The sequence below is a fragment of the Curcuma longa genome, chromosome 15 (assembly GCF_044706935.1).
Source record: "Curcuma longa cultivar G26 ecotype Majalengka, Jawa Barat chromosome 15, ITB_CL_G26_1.1, whole genome shotgun sequence".
Classification (NCBI taxonomy): domain Eukaryota; kingdom Viridiplantae; phylum Streptophyta; class Magnoliopsida; order Zingiberales; family Zingiberaceae; genus Curcuma; species Curcuma longa.
In genome coordinates this window covers 900015-927234 of record NC_133875.1, presented here as the reverse complement: position 1 = coordinate 927234, position 27220 = coordinate 900015, and the positions used below count along the sequence as shown (strand labels likewise).

Below are 27220 nucleotides of genomic sequence, written 5' to 3'. Positions count from 1 at the left end.
TTAAATTTTTAGGTCACCAATTGATTGGTATCAGTTACCAATTGATTGGTGTCAGTTATCAATCAATTGATAGCTGTATTTTTGACTGAAGTTTATCAACCATTAAGCCTCCCGTCTAGGGTTTTTAACTATGTCTAATCCTCTGATATACTTGGATAAATATTCAAAGAGGTTTTCTTAAAGAAAATGTGAAAAGGATGGTAAAAAGAGAAAGATGAGGATTTGAAAAGGAGAATTAGATTCAAGATTAAATATTTAACCTCATGACTTAGATTTTTGTATTTCCTGAAGGTTTAGGAGCTCTGAATCATTGTTGATACAATGATTGAAGTGGGAGAGTGTCTTGAGGGGGAGAACCACTCAAAGGCACGAATTGGATATGAAAGAAGGAGAAGGATAATGGTTGTATGCGCTAAGTTGAGCATTAGATGAAATAAAAGGTAGGTAACTTTCATTTGAGAGGATTGGATTGGATGAGATAAATGAGTTTTAAGAAATGATTTTTGATGTGTGCCAAAGGGGGAGAATGTAAGATTTAAGTTAGGAATCTCTCATTCATGTTTTGACATGAGAAGAAGGATAAAGAAGGAAGTTGAGTTAATGAGTTAGCCTAACTTAAACATATTGTCAAACATCAACAAGGGGAAGATTGTTAGTGTAATCAACCTCATCAAGGTTGACCAAGCTCAGTTTGACTTGAATTAGATTTTTGATGTTTGATCAATATGTTAATAAGAGTCACGTAGGTCAAGGTTGAATAGATACTTGACGTTCGAAAAATCCAAGTGGATTATAGAGGATCGGACACTTAGCACAAAAAAGAAAGTCCAAGTGGGTCATGGTTGACCGGACACTTGATGACCAGAAGTTCAACAGGGAGTTGACAAAAGAAATCCAAGTGGATCACAGTTGATTGGATACTTAGTGATCGAGAAAGTCCAAGTGAGTTGTGGAAGATCGGACACTTGATACGAGATGAAAAATTCATGTGAATTATGGTTGACCAAACACTTAGTGATCAGAGAAGTCCAAGTGAATCATGGAGGATCAGACACTTAGCATGTGACGGAAAGTCTAAGTGAGTCACGATTGATCGGATACTTTGCAACGAGAGAAGTCTCAATAGGTCAAAGATGATATTGTGCAACAAAAAATCTCAAAAGGTCACGAATGATCAGATGTTGGACAGAGAAAGTTCTGATAGGTTGAGGTCAATCGGATACTAAGCAAGATATGAATTCATCTTTGAAAAGGCTGAAACTAAAGTTAGCAATTGATTGACACAACGTAACAATCGATTGGCAAACCCTAAATCTGAAATTTGGAGTTTGCTATGTGAACAATAGTTCACCAATCGATTGATAAATCCTAAACTCGAAATTCAAGGTTTAGGGTTGACTATCAATTGATTGGTGTCCAACAATCAATTAGTGCAATCGATTGCTTGACTGTAACCATCAAACAGAAGACTTCAGACTCAATTGACTAGTTCGACTGTGAACTTTCAATCGATTGATCAAGTAAAATATCTAACATGACAATCGATTGGTTGGTGGAAATCAGCCCGAAGAACAACCTTTAAAGGAGGGTTTCGAGGCAAATAGGCGGTATCGGTTCTTGAGAGGTTAGAGACGAAGTGCTACTGTATTTTCAACCATCAAGAGGATTCTAAAGTGATAAATAAGCATCCAAAATAAAATTTTCAATTGTAAAGTATTTTTGCTTTCATTTTCATTTGTATTTTGTATTGTTTAATTTGCATTTTTTTTTGTAAGAACAAGATTGTAAGAGACTTCTCCGCCTTCAAAAGGTATCCGAAAAGGAAAATATTCTAGTAGAGAGAGATCGCTAGGAGTTATGCATATGACGTCGAGTTTGATTCAAGCTAAGAATTCCGTTGTGCATTCAAACGATGATCACAAGATCAAGATAATAAGTGATAAAAGCTATTTACCTCCCTTTAACTCACACAGGTCCTAAAAAAATATATTTAAATAGTAGATTTTATTAGTATTTAGGCATCTAGTATAGTGTGTAGTAGAATATCCAACTAATTTAAGGAAGGATAAAAAATAAAGAGTGCCCTAAATTAAAAGAAACATTAAATGGGTACATTTAAAAAAAAATGCCCCATCAGATGCTTTATTTCTAGAATACCTCTTATTTTAATGTTATTGTAGCAACTATCAGTAACTGGTATAATGTGTAGCAGCTACTCGGCAGTGGCTACAATGTGTAGAAGTTATTAAGTAATTTCTATAATATTATTTCTTATTTTCAACATTATTATAGCAGTTACGATTAACTATTACAATATATAGAAGCAATTCTGTAACTACTACAATATCTAATACAATACTATTGTAGTATTATAGTAGCCACTTAGTAGCTGTTATAACTATTTTAAAGTAATTTTGATTAATTTAAAATAATTTTAATGAAGTTTAAATAATTTTAACTAAGTTGGTAAAAAATATTTTAATATAATAATATTTAGAGTTTAGAATTTAATTAATGCTCACAATTTTAAGATTTAGTATTTAACTATAACTATGTAGTAGCCACTGGTAGCTAGTACAATGTATAACAGCTACTCAATGGCAGAGCCAAGATTTACAATCAGCCTGGGCTAAATTTTTTTCAACAACAAACAACAAAAATTAACCCCGGGCTGATACCATAATAATTTTATCATCTGTCAAAATAAAAAAAAATCCATTAAAATTCTAATGAACTTTGAAATTGACCCCGGGCTGGAGCCCAGGTACGTTTGTACCTAGCTCCACCATTACAGCTACTCGATAGTTATTATAATGTGAAAATTTATTTATTTTATTTTAATCAAATTAAATCTTAAATCTTTTCATAAACACATTGTAAAAAAGCTACAGAGTAACTTCTATATGTTAGGTAACTTCTATATGTTACAGTAGCTATTGAGTAGCTACTACAACAATGCTAAAATAAAGGAGAATTTTCAAGATAAAATATTTTATGGGATGCCCTTTTAACTTGTTTTGAAAAATAGACACCTATCTAACGATTTGATAAATTTAAGATGCCCTTTTAACTTTTACCCTTTTAAAAATCCCCTTTAAGTAAACATGACCTTTTTCTGTGTCATTCACCTGATTGCGTAGCTTTCTCCTCCGCTTTCTATTAGAATAAGTAATTCGTATCAATGTCGATATTCTAAAATGCAAATTAAAAGAAATATCAAATAGGTACATTTTTCTAAAAAAAGTTAAAATGTGCTCCTATCAAATGTTTTATTTTTGGAATACCTCTTATTTTAGTGCTACTATAGCATATATTAATAATTGCTATAACGTATAATAATTATTCAATAGTTGTTACAACGTATAAAAGTTATCGAATAGCTGTTATAATATTGTTTCTTATTTTTAGCATTATTATAGCAACTATGATTAACTATTACAATATATGTAAAAGCTATTATGTAACTATTATAATATGCAAGACCTAATACAATATTGTTATAATATTGTAACAGCATCCACAATGGATGCTCTAACGGAGTGTTATAACACCCCCATTGGTGTTAAATACCATTGTGGAAGGGTGTTATAACACCGCTCCAATTGAACGCGCTCAATTAAAAAGCGGGGTGGGCCAATCAGGAGGTTGGCCCACCCACGTGTATTGTTTTATTTTTAAATTATATTTATTAAAACGATTAGTTTTAACAGCTATTTTAAAATTAAATAAAATTTTTAATATTATTTTTTTAAAATAGTAAAATTATTATTTTAAAGTAAGATTATTATTAAAAATAATAATAATTTTAATATTTAAAAACATTTTTAAAAAATATTTATTTAATATGATATAATTTTAAGATGATTGAGTGGATGGTGGGACCCATAAATAATGAGTGTTAATGTTAAAAGGAATATGGGTGAAAGAGATATGTTGTTATAACGAGTATGTGGCAGTAGACTCCATGCTTTTTAATGAGGTGGAGGGTATTAATGGGAGTGAGTTGTGGATGCTCTAACAACTACTTATTTTAGTTTTTACAACTATTTTAAAATAATTTTGATTAATTTAAAGTGATTTTAAAATTTAAATAATTTTGACTAAGTTGATAAAAAGTATTTTAATATAATAATATTCAAAGTTTAGAATTTAGAATTCAAGATTTTAAAATTTATAATTTAGCTATAATTATGTAGCAGCTACTCGACAGCTAATATAATATGAAAAAAATTATCTATTTCATTTTAATGAAATTAAATCTCAAATTCTAAATCCTAATCACATTATAGCAGGTAAAGAATAGCTTCTATACATTATAACTACTATAACAACCTTAAAATAAAGGAGTATTTTCAAAATAAAACATCTATGAGACATCCTTTTAATTTTTTTTAAAGAACATTTAATTTCATGATTTGATAAATTTACCCTTTAAAAAATCGCCTTAAATAAACACAACCTCTTTTTGTGTGTCATTCATTAGATTGCATAGCTTTCTTCTTTCTATTAGATTAAGTAACTCGTATCAATGTCGATATTCTATAATGCAAATATGGGCAAAAACACTGTTAAAAAGATTTTCTATTTTCAGTTAGGCGGTTATAAAGGCGAAGAAGTGGAGCATTTCCATCTGTCAACATGCACCCAGAAAACCAGCCCCAGACTCCACCTCAATCAGTCCTCGCTCTCACATTGAACTCGCACCGCCTGCGCCTGCATGGGCACAAATTGTGGGTATCTTCAAAACACGTCCGCTTCCCCACCGACAACATTGGTTCTTGCGTGTCTCGGCCGGTGTCAGTCAGCCGCGTGCGGCCATCCCATCCCACCGTGTTTCGACCGCACGCATAAGAATACTTCTGCGGTGGCCACCGAAATCTCCCCCTTCCCCTCCACGCGTCGTCCGGCTTTGAACGCGATTCTGCGTGCGTCAGTTGCCCATGCGGCGTGGACAGGGAGATGCGCGGAAGCGTGGATTCTAAATCCTCGACGGGCTCCGATTTGAACTCTGCCCCGACAATCTTGCTGGCCTCGCGTTATCCTCCTCCTCCCTTGTTTGGTCTCGTCGATTGATTCCCTGCAATCATTTCTAGGGTTTCGTTTCTGGCGAAGCGGCAGGAGGGATCATGCTGCAGCGGTTCGTCGATCATCTACTCGCTGTCACCAAGGAGTAGGTTCCCGTTCCGTCTCCTGTAATCGAACTTATGCTTGATTGTTTGTTTTAGGAATTTGAGTTGCTAAAAGAAGGGAAAAGGGAGAAGGATTTGCGCTGCTTCCTTTTTACAATTGACTACTGCCGAATATTATTTTGGAGATGCAGTATGCATGGTATTAATCAACGTTTGATGTTAGTGGGTGTTTAGAGAAAGAAAAGAAAAGGAAATACTTTAGCCAATTTGATGGGTGGAGTTATCAGAAATGGATATGATTGTGAAGAGGGTGGGGATGCTAGAAATTTAGCTAGGTTGGCTTTGCAGTTGGCTTTGCTTCCTAACTTTATCTTAGGGGATCCTATTATATGTCTAGGTAGCAATCAAGTTTTTGAGTTTACACCTCATGTTATTTCCAAGAGACTATTATTTATACCCAAATTTATGAAATTCACACTGCAGGATCATTTTAAGTCATATGTGGAAATGTATTAGAATGGTGCTAAGCTTAAACTCAATCATACTACAACTGCAAAAACACTTCATCCACATTCTTTGATGTAGCGATGGATATAGAAAATTAGTAAACAAGAACTTATTGATCCATTTTATCAGTTTATGTTCTATGTCAGATGTTTCTTTTATCAAAAAATAGTTAATGAAAGATTATTTTCTGATTTATCCTTTTTATCTCTGTATTTCGGTGTGAGTGAAGTAACATTGTATTTTTTGCAAGTGATTGAACTGTTGTGGTTCTTTGTGCAAATGTCACAACTTTGGAAGTCGGTGTGGAAACCTATCAGACCGTCTTCTTTAATAACGAACAAATATGCTTTTGTTTTTGACCTATGTTTCTGTCAAATGTCAATGAAAGAAGATGCTTCTAACTTCATGATTATGGTATCTTAAAACAAGCATCTTCCCAAATAAATGATCATATTCCTGTATTTGAATAAGTTTGCAAAGACTCAACTGAAAGTAAGTTACATTTTATTATTTTACAATAATTAATCATATTACTAAATTATTAATTTACATGATAATCTATTTAGGAGTATATACATAAAATTTTGTTTGAGCAATTATAGGTTAGAATCTTACAAACAAGTCTGACTTAACTATTTATTATAATTTTCCATGAGTTTGTTATGTAGTGAAATTGTCTTTTCAAGGTTTTTGCTAGGAATTGTATTCTTACTTCTTAACCATGTCATTGATTTTTTTTTGGGCATATTAAAAGGGCAAATTCTTTGGCATTGTTTTAATTTTTAAAGAACCCCTATGTTGGCCCACTTATGTGACTGACACTTACATGATCACCTAGGCAGATTTTGAGAGGATCATATAATGGCCACAAATTTATATGTTACATGTGCAATTTTTCTAAAAAAAAAAGTGCTTGGTTTATTTGAACTAATTTAAACGATGACATAAAATCCTGAATTAATTTATATGCTATCTTTGAACTTGTAAGCCTTAACATAAATATTTAATTCAAGTAATAAACATTTTAGGTATTAATTATATATATATATATTATTTATATAATCATCACCAAGCCATGTTTGTGCCAAATATTTAGGGTTAACTACTTAGATTTATTATGCAAGACAATATTACTGCCATATTAAAATTAATTAAAAATGATTTTTTATTATATAGGTAATATACTCCTAATTCTTACACCTTCCATTATACTAGATTCAACTCTTCTTACCTATAATTTTTTCTCTTTTTTTTTATCTTACAAAGCTTCACTGAGTTTCTTTTGAATTTTATCTTAACATTTTCATCTATGTTGCATTAATTTTTTATTCCTGGTATTTCCTAATAGCCCAAAATTCTTGCTAGTGTTTCCTAATAGCCTAATGATGTTTCTATTGTTTCCTAATAGCCCAACATTCAGATCAATGAAGCCTTGTAAGTACCATAGTTTTATTTGAGTTTCCTTTTAGCCTAATGGTCACACTACAATCACATAAGACCTCAAATCTCCTTTCCATTTCAACTATATATTCTTTATTTTATTAATTATATTTGTCGATATTTGCTTCTCTTTGTACAATAGAATTGTGGTAATTAAAATCCTACAAGGATTTCAACTCCATCCATCTTATACTCTATCAATTCTTTTCTTGTTACCGAAATTACATGTAATATATTTAGATTTTGTTCTAGTCAACATTTGAAGAATTGTATTCGTTAAGATTTGCGGTAAGTATTGCAATCTTTGGTTAGAATGAATTATTTTAGTATTCTACCATGCCATAGTCAACACATTGACACCTCGATGCATTTCAAAGCGTGCCAAGATAAATCCAAATGAGTTTTAATCATAGCCTTCCTTAACATAAGTTGATTTGCAAGGGGAGCTTTAGGGCTCTTTTTATAGAAGAATTAAGAGATCCCGTTTTCTAAACTAATTCTCTTTAAATAAAGTCTAATTCAGCCCAATAAATATAAGAACTTGTTAAAAACTTAAACAACTTTTAACTTTAGAGTAAAATTAACCGAAACCCTAAATAATGCACCTTTTAAAGATGACACTATGATGGGATCCAATGACTTTTAGTAAAGTGGCCAACACATTCAAAATCCTTATTCACATAAAAAATTGAAATATTTGTTTACCAACACAGATGTTTGAAGTAAACCAAAATAAGCTAGTCTCATGCAAGGAATGAAATTTTGAGCCGTTTCCTCTGATACGGATGAAAAATTTCGTTCCGTCCGTGGGTTGAAACCGGCACAGTGAAGGCTTCGGTGTTGGGGCACCTTAAGGTCCCGCTGAGCTCTTGCGATTTGTCCAGAGGGATCTCCGCAGCCGCGCAATGCGTCCGGAGGTGTCGTCGGGCTCGCACGACTCCGTTGGAGGCATGCAGTGTGCGGCTGGCTGGTGGTGGCATCAGTGACGACAACAGAGGGGGAGGTAGCAATGACCACAATTCCTTGGCGGGTGCTGCTGCAGTGGCAAGATGCTCGCGGTCGGAGGTGGGGAGGCTAGCTGTGGCACTGCTGTAGCGACCGGAGGAGGACAACCGAAGGAGGCTGCGGTAACACACGGGCGTGGGCAGCGGGAGAAGACGCGGAAGGAAGGAAAATGAACTTAGGTTTTAATCAAACTTAGGTTAATGTTTTCTATCAACTCCTCATTTAAATAGGATAACCAAACATGCTTTTTAAAATCTTAATCAATTTATCCCATTAAAATATTTAAAAATTCATTTTAAATTCTAAAAAATCTAATAAATCATGTATATTCTTTTATATTTATTTCCTTATTTATTATTAATTATGTTATTATTTTCTTTTGTATTAACTAAATGAAGTTTCAATCGATTAATTTGATTAAATATTTTCTCTCTATATATATATATAATCGTGGTGTATAATAGGAGGCGCCATCATACTCATGCGACCTCTTCGGAGTAGCGCAGCGACGAGGATGCATCATGAGAGCGCGGAACAGGGCAGAAATAGTGAATTTAGGTTTAATTAAATTAATAATTTTAATCAACTTCTAGTTACTATGATTGAGATGATTTAAATAGGTTTAATTAAAGTCTAATAAAATTATCCCATTATATATATATTAAAAAATAATTTATTTTTTATTTTAAAATTTTAGATTAAACTTTTTATTTTTAATTAATATGTTTTATATTTAAAAAATATTGAAACTATATCAAGAAAATTCAAATATATATGAACTTTGAAATATACATTTAAAATTTCTCATGAATTTTCAAGGAAATATTTAGATGGAACTAGATATAGACTCTTCTGGATGTAGTAGAAAGGGTGAACGATGAAGAAAAGGAAAATTCAAGGATGAGGAAGTATTACTTCTTGTAAATTACAAAGGAAAATTGAAACGATAGAGAATATAGGTGTTCATTATTCAGTTAAATAATAAAACTTTGGTTTGTTTTGAGTTGACTAAAATGTGATAAAATTTTAATTTTTTCCTGTTTGGTTAAGCGTAAACCAAAATAAATAAAAGTATCAAATTCATCCTTAAATTAACAAATTTATGGTTGTCAGTTATTGAGAAACAATTTCTTGTAAATTACAAAGGAAAATTGAAACGATAGAGAATATAGGTGTTCATTATTCAGTTCAAATAATAAAACTTTGGTTTGTTTTGAGTTGACTAAAATGGGATAAAATTTTAATTTTTTCCTGTTTGGTTAAGCGTAAACCAAAATAAATAAAAATATCAAATTCATCCTTAAATTAACAAATTTATGGTTGTCAGTTATTGAGAAACAATTTCATGAAAGATTTTCAAGTGTACTTTAAAAATATTTACAATAACAATCCTAACCATAGAAAAATAAACTAGTTACACTATCATAACCCATGGTCCATGGAGTCAGATCCTATAGTTATATTCCATAATTTATGGAATCAGATCCCGTGTCCCACGATTTATGGAATAAGATGATCCCATGATTTATGAAATATTTTTAGCCTAATTTAATTTTAGGGATATAAATTGACACTCCCACACTGCCCATCAGGCCACTCAATAGGTGTTTACTATTCTCAGCTTGGATATTATACTTTAAAATAGTGAGACTTAACCCTTTATGAAGATATGTGCATGTTGCTTTTATGTACAGATGTAAGGGGTACAACTCAACTCACTCTCTAGCTTCTCCTTGATGAAGCGTTTGCAACATAAGTTTTGTGAACTTTTGGATAGCTGGATAATTTGGAACATGAAGAACATTTTTAAAAGCTTAATGATGGACTTATTTTAACATCTCCTACACCTGCTACAGTAGTCAAAGAACCATCCATTAGCTGTGACCATGTTTATGTTGCTTGGACATGGGAGTATCTTGAAAAGACACTTGGTGAATGGGTTATATTATCCGTAGCTTCTAAATCTATGATCGAAAAGTAGAAAAAGGGTGTATTTAAGACATTTAATCCAATAGAGGATTAATGACTTGAAGATTTGTCAAAGTTACCAATAACAAATCCCTACTCCTAGCTGAGTCCACCTAAATCCTTTGGTACAACGTTATTTTGTTATGACTTCACCATATGCATAAAATCATTGATTGTTATTTGTTCTCCTTGATGCCCCTACTCTTGGTTGAGAGGTTTGTTATTAAGCTTCCAACACTGCTCACGAGCATGATATGCCATCTTACAATAGGTGCACCATAAACTATCATGATCAAGAGCTTTTAATTGTTTAAGTTTTCTACTTTCAGGAAATCATGCTTTTTCCATGTTTGTGATTAAATTATTGCGACCGCTAGCTACCACAACTGATCATTTGGTGTTGTATGATTCGATCATAAGTCCTCTTCTGCTTTCCTCTCCTCAAGCTGCTACCACTTCATAAGGCATGGAATTTCCTGCTTACAATGAATCTGAATTCTCACATGATCAACCTATAAGGAAATCATAATGGTTATCTTAATGAACTCCTTTAGAACAACAAACATTTATTTTTATCACCCTATAATGATCAACTTCTTGACATTTTTCTATATAGTTGTTTTCACCTTCACCTATACTATATAGTGCCCTTTTGCTTTTGAATATATCTATTGCATTACATCCCAAAATGTCCTAAGTAGTAGCCAAGAATATACACGTTTCACTAATCTCAAGAACCATTGAATTCCATAGCCACACTATAATCATCGATTCTTCTTCACCCCATGCTTCAAGTTGAGGATATTCCAGTTTTGGCCCTGTACCTATAAGATGACTGATTGTTTCTACACCTCCTGACATTTTTATAAGTTAAAATTTGCAGAAAAATTAGTAAAAATGAGGAATAAATCGATAATGAAGGTCAAGCAACAAAAACAAACCACCATTGATGAAAAATAGAGGAAGGAATCCAAAAGGTTGGTAAAAGGAACATACAAAATATTCTATTTTGTGATGCAAGATGATTCAAATATTTTATTACTATTTTTATAATTTTTATTTTTAGTAATTTTTAGAGTTTTTTGGTATTTAGAGTAGTTTTGAGAATTTTTATTAGTTTTGAAATTTTTTATTTTTTTATTTTTAGGATTTTTAAGTCCGTTTAGGATTTTTAGGATTTCGAGTCCTTTAAGAAATTTTTCTTTCTATTAGGATTTTATCTTTCTTTTACAAGTTAGGGTTTTGGTCTATATAAACATCTTATGAGTTGATGTTTAAGGAGAAGTTTGATTTAATAATATTTTCAACAGTGTCGTTTATTTCCTTATCTCTTGTTATTCTTTCGAATCAACAGGTTTTAGAAGATTATTTTTGGTGTTCCCAGTCGAACCAACAGATTCAATATTGCCCGTAGGATAATCACTATTTTGTCCGGCGTTAGTTGGTATCAGAGCATTACCCGCAGGATAATCACTATCCCGTCCGACGTCAGTTGGTATCAGAGCTCTTAGATCCCATGGATGGTCGTCGTGGTCGTGACAGGCAGGTTCCAGTTGAGGAAGCCTCGCACCGTGATCGTAGCACCTGCGATGAGATACTTGAAGATCTACAGTAATAAGTTACGGAGTTATTCCAATGTCTAACGGCGCAAGATCTTGAAGATCGTGAGGTACGTGGTCAAGGTCGTGATAGGTAGGTTCCGATTGAGGAAGCCTCACACTATGATCGTAGTGCCCAAAATTTTAATGGTCGTAAGTTCTTTTCCTTTTACTTGAATAAAATTTTTCTTGAGAAAGATATGGATGACAAGATCGAATAGTCGGTGATCCAATTTATGACGAAGACAAGATCGAGTCAACTGGCGAGCTAGTATATGATGAGGTATTTTATGGTGAGGATTGTGAGATTCTAGATGGCAGGTTATCTGAGGATGCAGTGTATGTTTCATTAGAAGTATAACAATCGCCCAGAGATTTTCAGAGGATCTTCCTACCATTTATGCGACGACTTTTGATTCATCAACACTTAAGGATTTTTTATTCTGAAGACATTATCCTGAACTCGAGGATGAGTTTTTTTCAACTTGGGGCGTCTGATGTAGGAGCATCCAGTAACACGATTAGTTTATCTTCCGATACAACTATATTCCCCTCCAAGCTATGACGAGAAGAACTCGAAGCTACTAACCTCCCTTTTGGGCCTTGAAAAAGGACGATTGAGACTACCGACAAGGAAGATGATCAACCCGTGGCCTTCTGATGTCATACTCGTCAGCGGATCGACGAAGATTCCTAAAGTCCAACAACTATTAATAAATTTTGTTGATTTGATGTCAGACGATCTTCTTCTTGGTCGACTACCTAACACTACTCTAAACTCAAGGATGAATTTTTTTTTTCAATCTGGGATGATTGATACAGGATGATTCGAAGATTTTATTACTATTTTTTATGATTTTTATTTTTAGAGTTTATTGTTATTTAGAGTAGTTTTGAGAATTTTTATCAGTTTTAAAATTTTTTATTTTTAGGATTTTTAAGTTCGTTTAGCATTTAGGATTTTGAGTCCATTAAGAAAATTTTCTTTCTATTAGGATTTTGTCTTTCTTATGAGTGATGTTTAGGGAGAAGTTTTGGTTTAATAATATTTTCGGCAGTATCGTTTATTTCTCTATCTCTTGTTATTCTTTCGAATCAATAAGTTTTAGAAGAATATTTTTGGCGTTCGCAGTCGAACTAACAGATTCAATATTGCCTGCAGAATAATCACTATTTTGTCCGACGTCAATCCGACTGATGTTGAAGAATCAACGGATGAGTTATGATTAGGGGTGAAATGCTACTCGAATCTAGAGCTAGCTAGTTTTCCCCGAAATGCGTTGAGGCGCAGCAGTTAACTGGACATCTAGGGGTAAAGCATTGTTTCGGTCCAGGCTGCGAGAGCGGTACCAAATTGAGGCAAATTCTGAATACTAGATATGACACCCCCACCCCCCTAAAAAAAATAAGAGGGATTAAGGTCGGCCAGTGAGACGATGGGGGATAAGCTTAATCGTTGAGTGGGAAACAACCTAGATCACCAGCTAAGGCCCCTAAATGACTGCTCAATGATAAAGGAGGTAGGGATAGCGATTATCCTACGGGCAATGCTCTGATACCAACTGACGCCAGACAAAATAATGATTATCCTGCGAGCAATATTGAATCTGTTGGTTCGATTGCGAACACCGAAAACAATCTTCTAAAACTTGTTGATTTGAAAGAATAATAAGAGATAGGAAAATAAACGGCACTGCCAAAAATATTATTAAACTAAAACTTCTTCCTAAATATCAACTTATAAGATGTTTATATAGACTTAAAACCCTAACTTATAAAAGAAAGACAAAATCCTAATAGAAAGAAAAATTTCTTAACGGACTCGAAATCCTAAAAATCCTAAACAGTCTTAAAAATCCTAAAAATAAAAAAAATAAAAAATTTCAAAACTAATAAAAATTCTCAAAACTACTCTAAATACTAAAATTTTTTAAAAATTACTAAAAATAAAAATTATAAAAAATAGTAATAAAATTTTCGAATCATCCTGCATCAGTTGTCCTAGGTTGAAAAAAATTCGTCCTCGAGTTTAGAGTAGTGTCAGGTGGTCGCCCAGGAAGAAGATCGTCTGACACCAAATTAATAAAATTTATTAGTAGTTGCTAGACTTTAAGAATCCTCATCGATCTGCTGATGAGTATGACATCAGGAGGCCACGGGTTGATCATCTTCCTTATCGGTAGTCTCAATTGTCCTTTTTGAAGGCCCAAAAGGGAGGTTGGTAGCTTTGAGTTCTTCTCGTCACAGCTCGGAGGGGAATATAGTTGTATCGGAAATAAATTAATCGTGTTGTTGGATGCTCCTGCATCATTTTGTCATTAGAAAACAAGTAAAATAGCGAAAAAAAAATCACATATGAAGGCTAGAAGAAGGGAACTCAAAACCTAGCCTAACACTTTGATAACATAACTGAAATTGAGAAATAATTTTATGAAAGATTTTTCTAGTGTACCTCACTTTGAAAAAACTGTGAGTTATATATATATATATATATATATATATATATATATATATATATATATATATATATAACAATCCTAACAATAGAACATAAGACTAGATACACTATTAGATCCCATGATTTATGGAATCAAATCCCATGATTATAATATCCCATGGAATTAGACCCCATCCCATGATTATATTGCATTATGGAATCAAATCTCATGATTATATCCCATGATCTATGGAATTATATCCACGATCTACGGGATTAGGTGATCCCATGATTTATAAATATTTTTAGTCTAATTTAATTTTAAAGATATACATGGTTAGAAAATTATTTTTTCCCACAACAATGAATAATACAGTGTTATAAAATCTGTGTGAAAAGAATCACAATATATAACAATTTAATATGACAGGTTATAGCAAGAATTTTAGTCCATAAAAAAATTAAAATTTAAAAATTATGAAATTTTAATATGAATTTAATTCAATCCAAACCAAATTGATAATTTTGATTGGTTTTGATTGTGTTTAATGCTTATTCAGCTCCCTTCAATTTCTAAACAATGGAAAAAATTTTTTATTTGGTGTATTAGGTTTATCTTGATTCAATTGGATGGAGGAAAATAGTTAATAACATTAATGGACATAAGATATTATAGAAATAGATATGTGATGTTATTCATGATTTTAGGGTGTTAGTAGCTTATATAAAATTTGCTAACAATTTAATAATGTATATAAGTTGTACGGTGATTGGAAATTATTGTGGGGTCAATTGATCCTACTTTCATTAAGGTTAGTCCACCCTTAACTCCCAGGGTGATCTTAAAATCAAGGACAAACTCAGGCATCTTGGCACATTGATCGAGGAATGGTGTGGAATTAAAATCAATGTTTTTTGCATCTTGATTTGGATGTGTTTTTACTTCATTAATACATTATATCCACTACCTTTTCCTCTTCTGTCGATCAGAGAAAAAGAAGTCCTTTTAGTCTTTCCATCCTGGTGATTAAAGAAGGGAGGCTGTCTAATTGACTGATCGATAAAAAAAAAAAAATAAAACATGCACCATAGAGGACCTATGAAAAATAGGCATTCCCATCACTACCATGACATACATGTTAATCACCAAAGTTAAAAATGCAATCACCTTAAACTAAAGTTAGCTGATATTCATAATGGAGAGCGAAGAATAAGATTAGTTGGCTTTTCTGTGCCAAGAAGGTATTTGCATGCCTACTCGCAAAAATGATTGCAATATCTTAAGATCTAATATTTGGCATTAGCTTGGTAATTTTCTCTTTTCTTTTGACAATGCATGTTACTTCATTGTCGAGTGGATAGTTGTGGCACTTCAGAATCTGGATGTTTCTTTTTTAAACATACAAACATCATTCTAAGCATCAAGCCTATAGTTACATACATTTCTTCTTCTTGGAATTTTATCTTTCTTAAAAAATAGTTAACATTGTTGTTCCCTTCCAACATTGTCTTGCAGGTCAGTGAAGTCATTCACTTATGAATCTTTGATCAATATTGCGAGGTTGATAAATGGTGTTTCAGCACTTGTGTTGTCGATACTGCCAGGGAAAGCCAACATTCTAGAGGGGATCCATGATTGGGAGCTAAGACCCACTTTACGTGGACCTCGCCTACCTAGATGGATGGAGAAGTATGCTTGAATGTGCTGCTTTTATGTGATATAAGAATATGCATTTTCCCATTTTACTTATTTTGAAGTTAGTACCAATCTTACCTTCTTTTTTTTTTTGGACTATGAAGTGAATTGGCAATCCATTCTCATGAAAACCTATTACATGGTTGCAAAAGTAGATACATTCTGGAAAATGCTAGAATATACTTTTAAGACTTAGGGAAGTGAATGAGCCAAAGCTTGTTGTTTTTATGAAATGTATAAGGCTGTTTCACTTTGGTGATTATCTTATATGCCTTTTCTTTAATTTACTTCTGAGCATGAGTTCTCTAAATATGATGAATTGTGTGGACTAGGCTATAATTTAGTAAAGAATACTGGATGCCGATACAATTTTGTTGTCTATTCTTTTAGAAGCTATTGCTTTGATTCTGTAAGATTGGTATTGATTCTCTCCCCCTCAACATTTCCCCCCAGAATTGCGATGATGAGATCCAGAAGAAAAGTATTGCTTTTGAAACCCTTCGACATTCTATCTACGCTTCACTTTCTCTCCTAGTAGACTGGATCAATAACTTATGCATCTATCCAATTTTCTCACCATTTTTTTTTCTCTCCAACTTTCTCTTCTATTTAGATGGGTAGAAGTTGAAAATTTTCTACCTTCTAAAGTAGATGATGAAATGCATGACAGAAGCAGAGTGGAGCCTTAACTTGATCAATGACAAGTTGGTGGTAGGATCTTCTTGTTCACATAAGTGCTCTGCTTTTTCTTCTAGATAGAAGCCATGTACAATATAATTAGGAGTTGTTTGCTACAGATCATGATATAAATTTTAAAACATCCCTTCAATACTTTATTCTATGCATTTTCTCCCCAATGAAAAACTTGTTAGCTTGTTTTCGACAAGGTGAACACAGAGAATCTAGTGTATCCTTTCTTTTGGATCTAAGGTAGTTGATAAGAAAAATCTAATTTTTGCTTCTAGGTTCCTTTCATTCTCCAAGTAAATTTTTTACTCATGACAGTGGTGTTTCTTCATTCAACATGCTGGTTCATCAGTTGTCCTTGGATCTTGAAACTTCCATCGATGCTTCTTCTATAGCTGGTGAAGAAGATTATGATGACAATCTATGTCCTGCATCTCCAATGTCTCAGGCTTCACGACTATCAAATGGCAGCACAGTCAGTAGATATGATCGACGTACAATACGCCTGATCAAAATTTTGTTGTCCTGGATCCTTTGGCCTGCAGCCTTTTTTCTGAGGTTGTTTAAAGGTTTTAGGAGAAGTGGAGCAGCAGGAAACCTAAATGTTAATCAATTTGCAAGCCCTCAACTGACTAGAAGACTGCTTCAAACAAAGGATCATGTTCTTCAGCGCACTACTGATAGGAGGCGAGGGGTAATTGAGGTATTATCCATGGTGACATTCCCAAACAGTTAATTTAGCAGCAGATAATTCATATTATGATACCATTCTCTTTATTTGTGTTATTCTAATGAATTCATTACTGTTTTTTCAGGATCTATATCTAGCAATAGAAATATTCATTGAATCAACCTTCGAAATTGCCCATAAGGCTGCACACTTGTTCCTCTCCCCATCAGAAGTTTGTAGAAAAGTATTTGCATTGTTCTTATCTAATCGAGGCGCTGCAATTGATAGTCATGACGGTAACATAGACACGATAATTCCTACAGCTATTGTTGGTGATACTGATCCAACTCCAACGCAAAGGGGGCGAACACTTCATTACTCCCTTAACACTGATGCTCGGACATGCCAAGATGTCATAACTGAACTTGGGTAAGAGCTTTTATTATTCTTTATTTTTGTTGTCTCATGTAAACTTGCTATTTCTAAATCTATTATGTAGATGTCAGTAACATTTACAATCAAGTTATTGTGTAAGAAGTCTTGATTGGAGTCCATCATCATAGTTCAAAGATGTTCAAAATCTTCCTCAAAGACCCACCCAATCAGCCATCCACAAACTACCACTACCACAAACCAACGCACATGAACACTAACAACGTGTGGCTGATTGGAAGTGAATTGGTGTCTTGTGTTAACTATGTATTTCTTAATGTATTATATAGATGCCAATAACATTGCTAATCAAATTATTTAGTGAAAATTCAATTGAAGTGCATTATAGATTCAAAAAATTCAAGACCTTTAGACACCCACCCAACCACACATACACGTGCCACACACCAGCACACACAAATGCAAATAGTGTTCTATGGAACACTGACACTGGAATAGTGATTGTCTGGTTGTTTGTGTATGTATGTGCATTGAGATTATAAAAATTAGGAGAGCCACTTAGATTTATCAAGATCAAGAATAGTAAATTTTGGTGAATTATTGATAAAGAATAGGAAGTTTTGTTCATGGTTTAAAATCTTATAACATATCGAGCGAAATGGTCAAAACATATCGTTCCAAATTATCGAGATTTAATACCATTTGGCATAAATAATGTCTTCTTTCTATGCTTCACCTTCTTCCTCTTTCAACATTCAATCTCATCGACATCATGCGTTGGAACGATATCGAAACAATATCATAGTATCATTCCCGTCAAAAATCAAAATTATGGCATGGCTTGACATTTTGAACCTTGATTTTGTTAACTAGATAAATGAGAGTGTGTGTGAAAATTAAGGAAATCATTAGGCTCGTCAAATTCGAGAATGATAAGTAATACAACAACAACCAAGCCTTATCCCACTAAGTGGGGTCGGCCGAGAATGATAAGTAATCTACCTAGATAAATGAATAATAATAGGATAAGTTAAATAATGGACTCATCAAAACATGATATATTTGATTTTCAAAGATAAGGATGCAATGAGTTTAGTTTTGCACGATACTTTATGTTACAAAAGCTAAAAGGAAAAAAAAGAACAAATGTTGATGTGTCACTTAGGTGAATTACCTAGCTGAAAAATAGTGGACAAGCTAGACATTTTGGTGGAACACAAAGATCATATACTAGATATTGCAGGTGAGCATAATTGCATTCATTACTAGAGGAGACCATACAAGCTCTCAATGCATTTGTGATACTGGGGGCAGACGATGTATTGGTTGAAATTGATGCCATCATTAGACTTCCGCTACAAAGGAGTGGGAGAAAGCTTAAGTGATAGACACAGGAGAGATGGAGATGAGTGTGATAAACAAAGGCCAAGGGGGAAGGCTGCTACAAACAAAAGAGATGGGAAAGGTTGGAATAAACAAAAGAGAAGAGGAAGGAAGTGATCAATAAAGGAAAGGTGGAAGGAAGATGATGCCATAGAAGGGGAAGAGTAGAGCAGCCACCTAAGGGGAAGGAGATTTATGTCTAGAAGGAGGAATCCTTCCCTAGAAGGGATAGGGGTAAATAATTGTTTGGTTGAAGTTGGTGTCACTAAAGAATTTCTTTACGCTACAAAGTAGGAGGAATCTGAAAGTGATGGATAAAGGGGAGGTGTGATAATCAAAGGATATTGGAAAAAAGTGAAACACCATGCAACACTAGGCTGGGATTGATAAGACAGAGGAGGGAGGAAGACTGTTCCATATAATAAAGGAGAAGAGTAAAACAAGTTGCACTAATGGAGTGGGGTTGGGGGTGGAGGATAGCTATGTCCAAAAGAGGGTAGCTCCTCTTCAGTCAAATGCAAACAAGAAGGGGCATTCTAAGGCAGAGACAAGGGGTCTTAACAATGGTATGAAGGGACTTTCTATTTGAACTATCTATAGAGAAAGGAGTTATGAGCTATTATTCTGTAGAATGTGCAGGGGTAAAAAAGTTATTTGGTTGATATTGATATCATTGATGAACTTCCTTCCACTACAAGGGGTGGGGAGAGAGGAGAGGAGGGAAGTTTCTGACTAACGAAGGATATATGGGAGGAAGATAGTGCTAGAAGAAAGGGGAAGAGTACAACATGCCGCATAGGAGGAGATCTATGTCTAGAAGAGGAGAGCTCCCCTTTGTGTGCAAGAATAGACTTTTTCTTATTGTTTAGAGATTGTTCAACAATGATATGGATGGATTTTCTATTAGGAAATTTAGAGAGTAATGGATAGATGAGGTATTATTCTGAATAAGGGAAAGGGGTAAACAATTATTTGGTTCAAGTTGGAATTGTTGAGGAACTTCCTAAAAGGATGGTTGGAAACTCAGGTGATAGACAAAGGAGAGAGATAAAAGGGTGTGATTGATGAAGGCGAAGGGAAAAGGTTGTTATAGACAAAGGAGATAGGGAAAGTTATGACCAATGAAGGAGAGGATGAAGGAAGATTGTGTAACAGAAGAAAGGTGAAGATTGTAGTAAGTTATAATGTGTCCATCTGAGAAGAGGAGAGTCATGGAGTAAGATGTGGAACACAAATTTTGTCACTGGAGATCATAGAGGTGAGCATGAGAGTGAGAGAAGAAAACAATCACATTTGAGAGGGCACCGTTGCATCAATTGAATGATGGGCTATAGGTGGATAGAGTAAAAAAAGTGGGGATGCCGAAACGGATAGCATTTGTTATTTGCTTAGTGACTTGGAGAGGGATTTGTTCATGCTGGTAGTTTTTCATCTTTATTTTTGTTGATGCGCTTTGATGAGAATGCTGAGATGTGTATGCCAAGTCAATAGAAAAGAAATAGGAGGTTATTAGTTAGTGCAGTTTAAAAAGATGATAAAATGAGAAACTAGATTAAATTGGTACATACGTTCAAATAGGATACGTAGAGTTTATAATGAGAACTGAGGATTTAAGAATTGAAGGGAGAGAAAAATTTACACAATCTAATTAATTTAAGTGATCTAAGATGATTTGAGTGGTACAAGGGGGCAGTAACGTCACATAGAGCTTAATAGAGAGTTGAGACAATATCCATTTCTAATTGCTGGGACCGATGGGCAACTTCTTGTTGTTTTATTCATTGAGAACCTTGATATGCTTTGATTACATGATGATGGAATCAAGCACCAGTGCTTTCTTTTTACATAATGCGCATCTAATGATGATGTGAATGTCTACAGGTACCCATATGAAGTTATTCGTGTGGTTACTTCTGATGGATATGTCTTGCTTTTAGAGAGAATTCCAAGGTTTACCTAGAATTATTTTTTAGGTTCAATTGTTGGTCACTTAATTACTATTTTTGCTCAATTCTCATGATTTTCTTTCAGGCGTGATTCTGCAAAGGTTGTCTATCTACAGCATGGAATATTGGACTCCTCAATGGGGTGAATATTGTCTCTTATCATTTAATACTAATTACTTGTTTATCATAGTCTTTTACCATTTGATATTGTTTTGAATACTAGGCTTCTATGTAGTAGTCTAGGTGATATATTGTCATCCTAGTATTAACTAACCTATGTTTTGTTTGGTATGCAAAATTTTTTGTGTTTAGTTTCTATTTTGTGAAAAAAAAAAGAACTTTAGAATTCAAAAGAAAAAATAGGAACAAGTATTTATCAATTCTTTTTACACTTTGAATGGTATTTTTTTTTAAAAAAAATCAAAAATAAAGTTTAAAAAAAACATTGGAACGTTTTTATTAACATATACATTACTATTGCAGAATTATAAAATTTTCCTTTCTCAATATTAATTTTTAATTTAACAAAATTGTTTAATAGCAATATTTTGTTGCTTCTCTTTAAATCTTTTTGAAATTTTTGATGTGAAAAAGGTTAAGTGGTAAATGTTGATCTCCCACTAACTATTCCATTACCAATTTTCAATTGAGTGGTGTGTATGTTTGGACACTTAACACCTAAGTCAAGATAGTTGCAATAGAGAATATTTTGCAAGTTACAAACTAACATCTCCTTCTCAACATGAGGTGGATACCATTTTAATTCATTGCATGTTGACAAAATATTGTTGCACTAGAAGGATGTTTAGGATATTGAGATGTGAAACAATTTCAATTGACTTTATTTAGGATGATTATCTATCTTTGATTATAATTATCTATTTGAAGGTGTATGTTTCATAGTATCTACCAATTTAGTATTTAAATAGATTACTAGGCCTGCAAGAATTGGTGATGTATGGAATATGTAAAAAAATTAGTTTTAATTATGTGATGTGAAGAATTAAAAATTATCAATTTGTAGATCATAATTATCTATCTTAGGTCATAATCGATTTAAATGTTTCATGGTGTCTAACAATTTAGTCTTCTAAATAGATTACTAGGCGGGCATACTGATGTATGCAATAACCAAGCTGTATTGAGAATGATTCAATATTCAAAGAAGCAATTTGTAAACTAAACTATAAAATGACCAACGGCTTGTATAATGACTTTTCAATGATTCTTACTTTCAAAATTGTAATGGTGTTTCACTGGTTTATGGCATGGCCCTTACGTTACTTTCACAGTGATTTTATTATAAATTCTGTTAAAGCTTTTCTTCAACCAAATATCATAAACATTTCAAATCTTGATTTTGGCTAGCTTGGGCAATACTTATTGCCCTACCTGTGTATCAAAATCAAAATCTACACTCCTATCTGGAACTAATCATAAATTCATAATTGTTTAAATCTATAAAATTATGTTTCATATACTCGGGAATTGTCAAATAAACCATGTGTTTCCTCTGCAAATCTTTTCCTGTATTGAACTCAAATTCTCATTACTTTCCACAAGTTCAAACTAACAGCTATTGACATCCAAACATATGATCTTGTATGTATGATTCAAGCTTATAAACATTTGAAATCTCTTAATTTTTCATACCATACTACAAACATGCACATTATAGATTTGAAACCTCAAGCATACAACAATATATTTTCTAAGATTAAGTAGATAATATAAACTTCTTGTATATTGTATGATCTTCCTGTATATGCCACTCAGGTAAAAGACTTGTCCATTAACTTGAAAAATCTCGAGGTTATATTGATTTGTTGAACTCTACAAGTAGCCAAAGAATTGGTTTCTTCTAAATTGGACCATGCTACAAAAAGTAATAGCAAGTTATGTTCCTAAGTTTGAAGATTGAATTTCGTAGTTAATTTTGACAAACTCAAAGTAACTTTAGTAATGATGATTTAGGTTAAAGAGCTCACATATTTATGGTCCTGATGAGTGACTGGCCCTAATTATGAAACCCAAATAGAATTTTGGGAGTTCCAATGAGTAAAATGCAAGACACGTCACCCCTTTAACTTCATCAATAGTAGACATCTATCCTTATAAATGATCAATCCCATATAATTTAAAATAAATGAAATTTACAGAAAACCACCCAGATTTCTCATTTATTAGAGTTAGGGTACAGCATCAATCATAGTGAAGTGTTAGAAGGGCACTATAATGTAGCCACCATTGGGCTTCACATGTTGTCAATTAGAGATAATTTGGGCTATGAATTATAGTTTGGATCCTGATTGAAATGTCAAGCTTGTGGATTTAAACATGTTAGGCTAGTGGTTGTGCCTGAGAGGTTAATGGGCCTCCTCTCATCAAAGTAGGTGTGACATTAAACGAATGTGACTAACACTATTGTATCATGATGTCAACTTTGCTGCTTGAACAAGGTCTCTGGGTCTATCTTTCATTTGCAACTTTTGAAATATATTTTGTGAGTTCATATGTAGATTAAAATATGTGTATGGATATCTAGGTGCCTTTCGTGCACTGAAGTTTAAAGTTACCGTGTTCTATCACATCGCGTGTATATGTAATTATGTGATTACCATCTAACTCTTCTGTGTTACATTTTGCTAGGTGGGTATCCAACGGAGTTGTTGGTTCTCCTGCATTTGCAGCATTTGATCAAGGTTATTTTTTTTCAGATAAATTAACAGTAAAAAACAATTACTCATCATCCAACAGTGTGTTCCTTTTTCAGGTTATGATGTGTTTCTTGGAAATTTACGAGGATTAGTATCAAGAGAGCATGTTGACAAGAACATCTCCTCACGCAAGTAAGCGAACATTATTCAATATTCCTTGCTTTTATTGGCTCAACAATTGTCCAAGGATGTCCTATAAGAAATTGTTGATTGCCAAAACCTGACTGAACATTAGTGCACGTTCAATGGTGATTTTTTAACCAACTTCTTGGATCCTCAGATGGGTGATTTTCTTTGATTTGCAAAGAGTTCTAGTTTGTTTTTAAATTATGAGGATGAAAATTTCCTTTTTGGAACTATCATTAAAAACTTAACTCCAGGTAATCTCTTATCCAAATTCCCACTTTCTAGTTCCTCTGGAGTTTTATTAACTAAAGAGAGAGCCCAGTGTGTGATATTTGTATTATTCCATGTTTCTTTAACTACGAGGTTAGACAAATTAAACAGGTGCAACTTTAGTCATTATCATTATCAAATATACAACAGAACAAGGAGTACATATTTCTGGCGCAGTTAGATTTATTAGGCATGCAAAGACGCCCAAAAAGCATTGAAATGCGAAATTGATACAAATTTATGACTTCTTTGTATTGTTAGTTTAACCCATTATGTTTGCAGCAGAATATATCTATCGTAAACCAAATTTGTGCAGGTATTGGAAGTACACAATCAATGAGCATGCAACAAAAGACATACCTGCTGTTATAAACAAGATACATGAAATAAAAACTGCTGAACTAAAGGAGCTTTCTAAACCTGATTCAGACGAAGAAGTGCGCGATCAGCCTTACAAACTGTGTGCAATTTCTCACAGCCTGGGAGGAGCAGTTATGTTGATGTATGTCATAACGTCTAGAATCAATTTAGTGCCTCACAGGTTATCAAGATTGATCTTGTTGTCACCTGCTGGTTTTCACGATGACTCTACAATAGTATTTACAATTTTAGAGAGAGTTATGCTGCTACTTGGGCCTCTGATTGCTACTGTGGTTCCGGGACTCTACATACCGACTCGGTTCTTCCGTATGCTTATCAACAAGTTGGCCAAAGATTTTCAGAACTATCCTGCTTTGGGAGGCCTTGTTCAGACTCTTATGAGCTACGTTGTCGGCGGTGACAGCTCAAATTGGATTGGAGTGCTTGGCTTGCCTCATTATAACATGTATGACATGCCTGGAGTGTCACTTTACGTCACCCTCCACCTCGCTCAGATAAAGCGCTCAAAGAAATTTATAATGTTTGATTATGGAAGTGCGGCTGCAAATATGAAAGCATACGGAACACCAGAGCCTCTGGACCTTGGCCAACGTTACAATCTCATTGACATTCCTGTCGATCTAGTTGCAGGTCGAAAAGATAAGGTTATTAAACCTTCAATGGTGAAAAGGCACTATGCGCTTATGCGAAAGGCAGATGTTGAGGTGTCTTACAAGGAGTTCGAGTATGCTCATCTGGATTTCACATTCTCACATCGGGAGGAGCTTTTGGCTTATGTCATGTCTCGCCTTCTTCTGGTTGATCCACCACAAAACCACCAGAGGACTCGAACCACTTTGAAGCTTAGAAAACCAAACGGAAGCCAGACGAAAGCCGAAGGTAATAACACCGAGCATAGAGGAGCAGCAGAGATTGTACCTGAAAATTGAGATGATGAGTCTGTTTTTGTTTGCTGGCTGTGAGAGCTTGTAAATTCTAGGCTTCTTCAGCTCCATCCATCCCAGTCATTACTGTCCTGGCATTAACCGAGTGGAATTTTTTTTCTATCTGCAACCCCAAGTCTGAACTTGGTTTCAAAGTTTGAAAATTTCTTATTTGCTATCGAAATGTTGATGCTCCCTCCATATATAATTAGTATCTATGTTCACTAGGATCAAGCTAACCACTGTTGATCACGCTTACTATAATGATTAGATTACCTTGATGCTAATTATTCTTAGAGATTGGCATCTGTTCTAGTTAGTTGTTCTATAGTTTCTGTTGGTTCTCATTTAGTGATAAAGGCTTTGATTGTTGGTTGTTGCCTTGTTGGTATAGTTCCTGCTTGTCAAGCAGAGCAGGTTGCCTAAGCATGGGGTTTGGTCCTCTCCTTTAGGGTTGTAATGGGGTTAAACTTCGTATTGTTCAAATTTTTTTGATTAGGTAATTCAGCTAAGTCAAATTGAGTCTAAATTGAATTAAGCAGTTGAAATAAATGTTCAAGATTGATGTGTGTGTGTGTGTTTGTGTTTTTAGCTTGCCTTTAGTTCGAGTTTGATTTTTGTTTGATTCATTTAAATGTTATCAAAATTTTAATTTGAGTTTGTTTGATTGTTTAAAATTTTTATATTTTAAAATTTTTTTAATTGGTTAGTGAGTTTGATATTATAAATGTATTTATTTGTTTTAAAATTTTTTTTATAAATTTAATAAGAGATACATTTATAAAAATGATTTATAAATTTTGTTAGTGAATTCATAAATATTATTTATAAATAATTTATTAAATTGAATATATATATTTTTAAATTTTATTTATTTATATATATTAAATAAATATAAATAAATTTGTGTAAATATTAAAAGGGTGTCTGTCATTTAATAAATCATGATATGGCGTTTCTTTTCTAATTATGTCAAACTATAAAACATCTTTCAACGTGGCTGGTGTAAATGAGTGCCCATTAAAAGCAAATTATTCAAAATATCTTTCAATGTGGCTGGTGTAAATTTTGCCTCGAGTTTTAGGTTTTAAGATGTGAACCACAATCGACCAACTTACTTGATTTTAAGGTTTAATTGATTAACTAACTAATGTATTGTTTAACATCCTCCTACAGTTTCAACTTGAAAACTTCCTTCTTCGGTTTAGAGTTTTAACTTTTCCTCGTAATGTAGGGTTTGTTTTTTCTCATGCATACAGTTGAAAATACGACATGTCTTCCTATTTTATTAAATAACTATTTTTTTTTTGTGATTTTATTTGTATGATAATTTTTCTTGTTCTCATTATATTGTTTCAAAGATAAGTTTTCTTGTTATAAACTCTTATCAGTTTAGTTTCAAATACTAGTCGTGTTTTGTTATTAGTGTGTTCTTAGATGAATTAAACTTTTATCATATTATTGTGAAGTCATTTCTTGACGAGTATATATTTTATGAATATTATCTGGATATTATGATCCACTGTGTAGAAACCAATAGGTAGTTATTACAACGTGTAATAGCTGATTGTTTGTTACTTTAATAGTATCATTATTTTATGTTAATTTTGTTTAATTGAGAGTGATAACTTGATTAAAATATTTTAAATTATAAAACAATTGAAGAGGACTTCATAAGATCCGCTATAAGTAAATGAATATTATCTGATCATGATCCACTGTGTAAAAGTTAGCAGGTAATTGTTACAATGTGTAACAACTAGTTGTTAGCTGCTACAATATTATTATTATCTAGTTGCTAGCTATTACAACAGTATTATTATTTTATGTTGATTTTGCTTAATTGAATGTGACGATTTAGCTAAAATAATATTTCAAATTATAAAACAAATCGAGAGTACTCCATACGACTCACTATAGGTTAAATCGAGAGTACTATCTGAG

At 33.3% G+C, this 27220-nt stretch overlaps 1 protein-coding gene across 1 annotated transcript; it reads left to right on the top strand.

The window, feature by feature from the left end:
• Positions 1-5036: 5036 nt before the first annotated feature.
• Positions 5037-25627, top strand: LOC141846480 (uncharacterized). Its single transcript, XM_074734522.1, has 9 exons — positions 5037-5170; positions 15601-15774; positions 16786-17170; positions 17283-17566; positions 20795-20863; positions 20945-21001; positions 23509-23561; positions 23633-23708; positions 24289-25627. Exons 1-9 carry the CDS (start codon positions 5127-5129, stop codon positions 25280-25282), a joined length of 2136 nt encoding a protein of 711 aa, XP_074590623.1. The 5' UTR covers positions 5037-5126; the 3' UTR covers positions 25283-25627.
• Positions 25628-27220: the final 1593 nt, after the last annotated feature.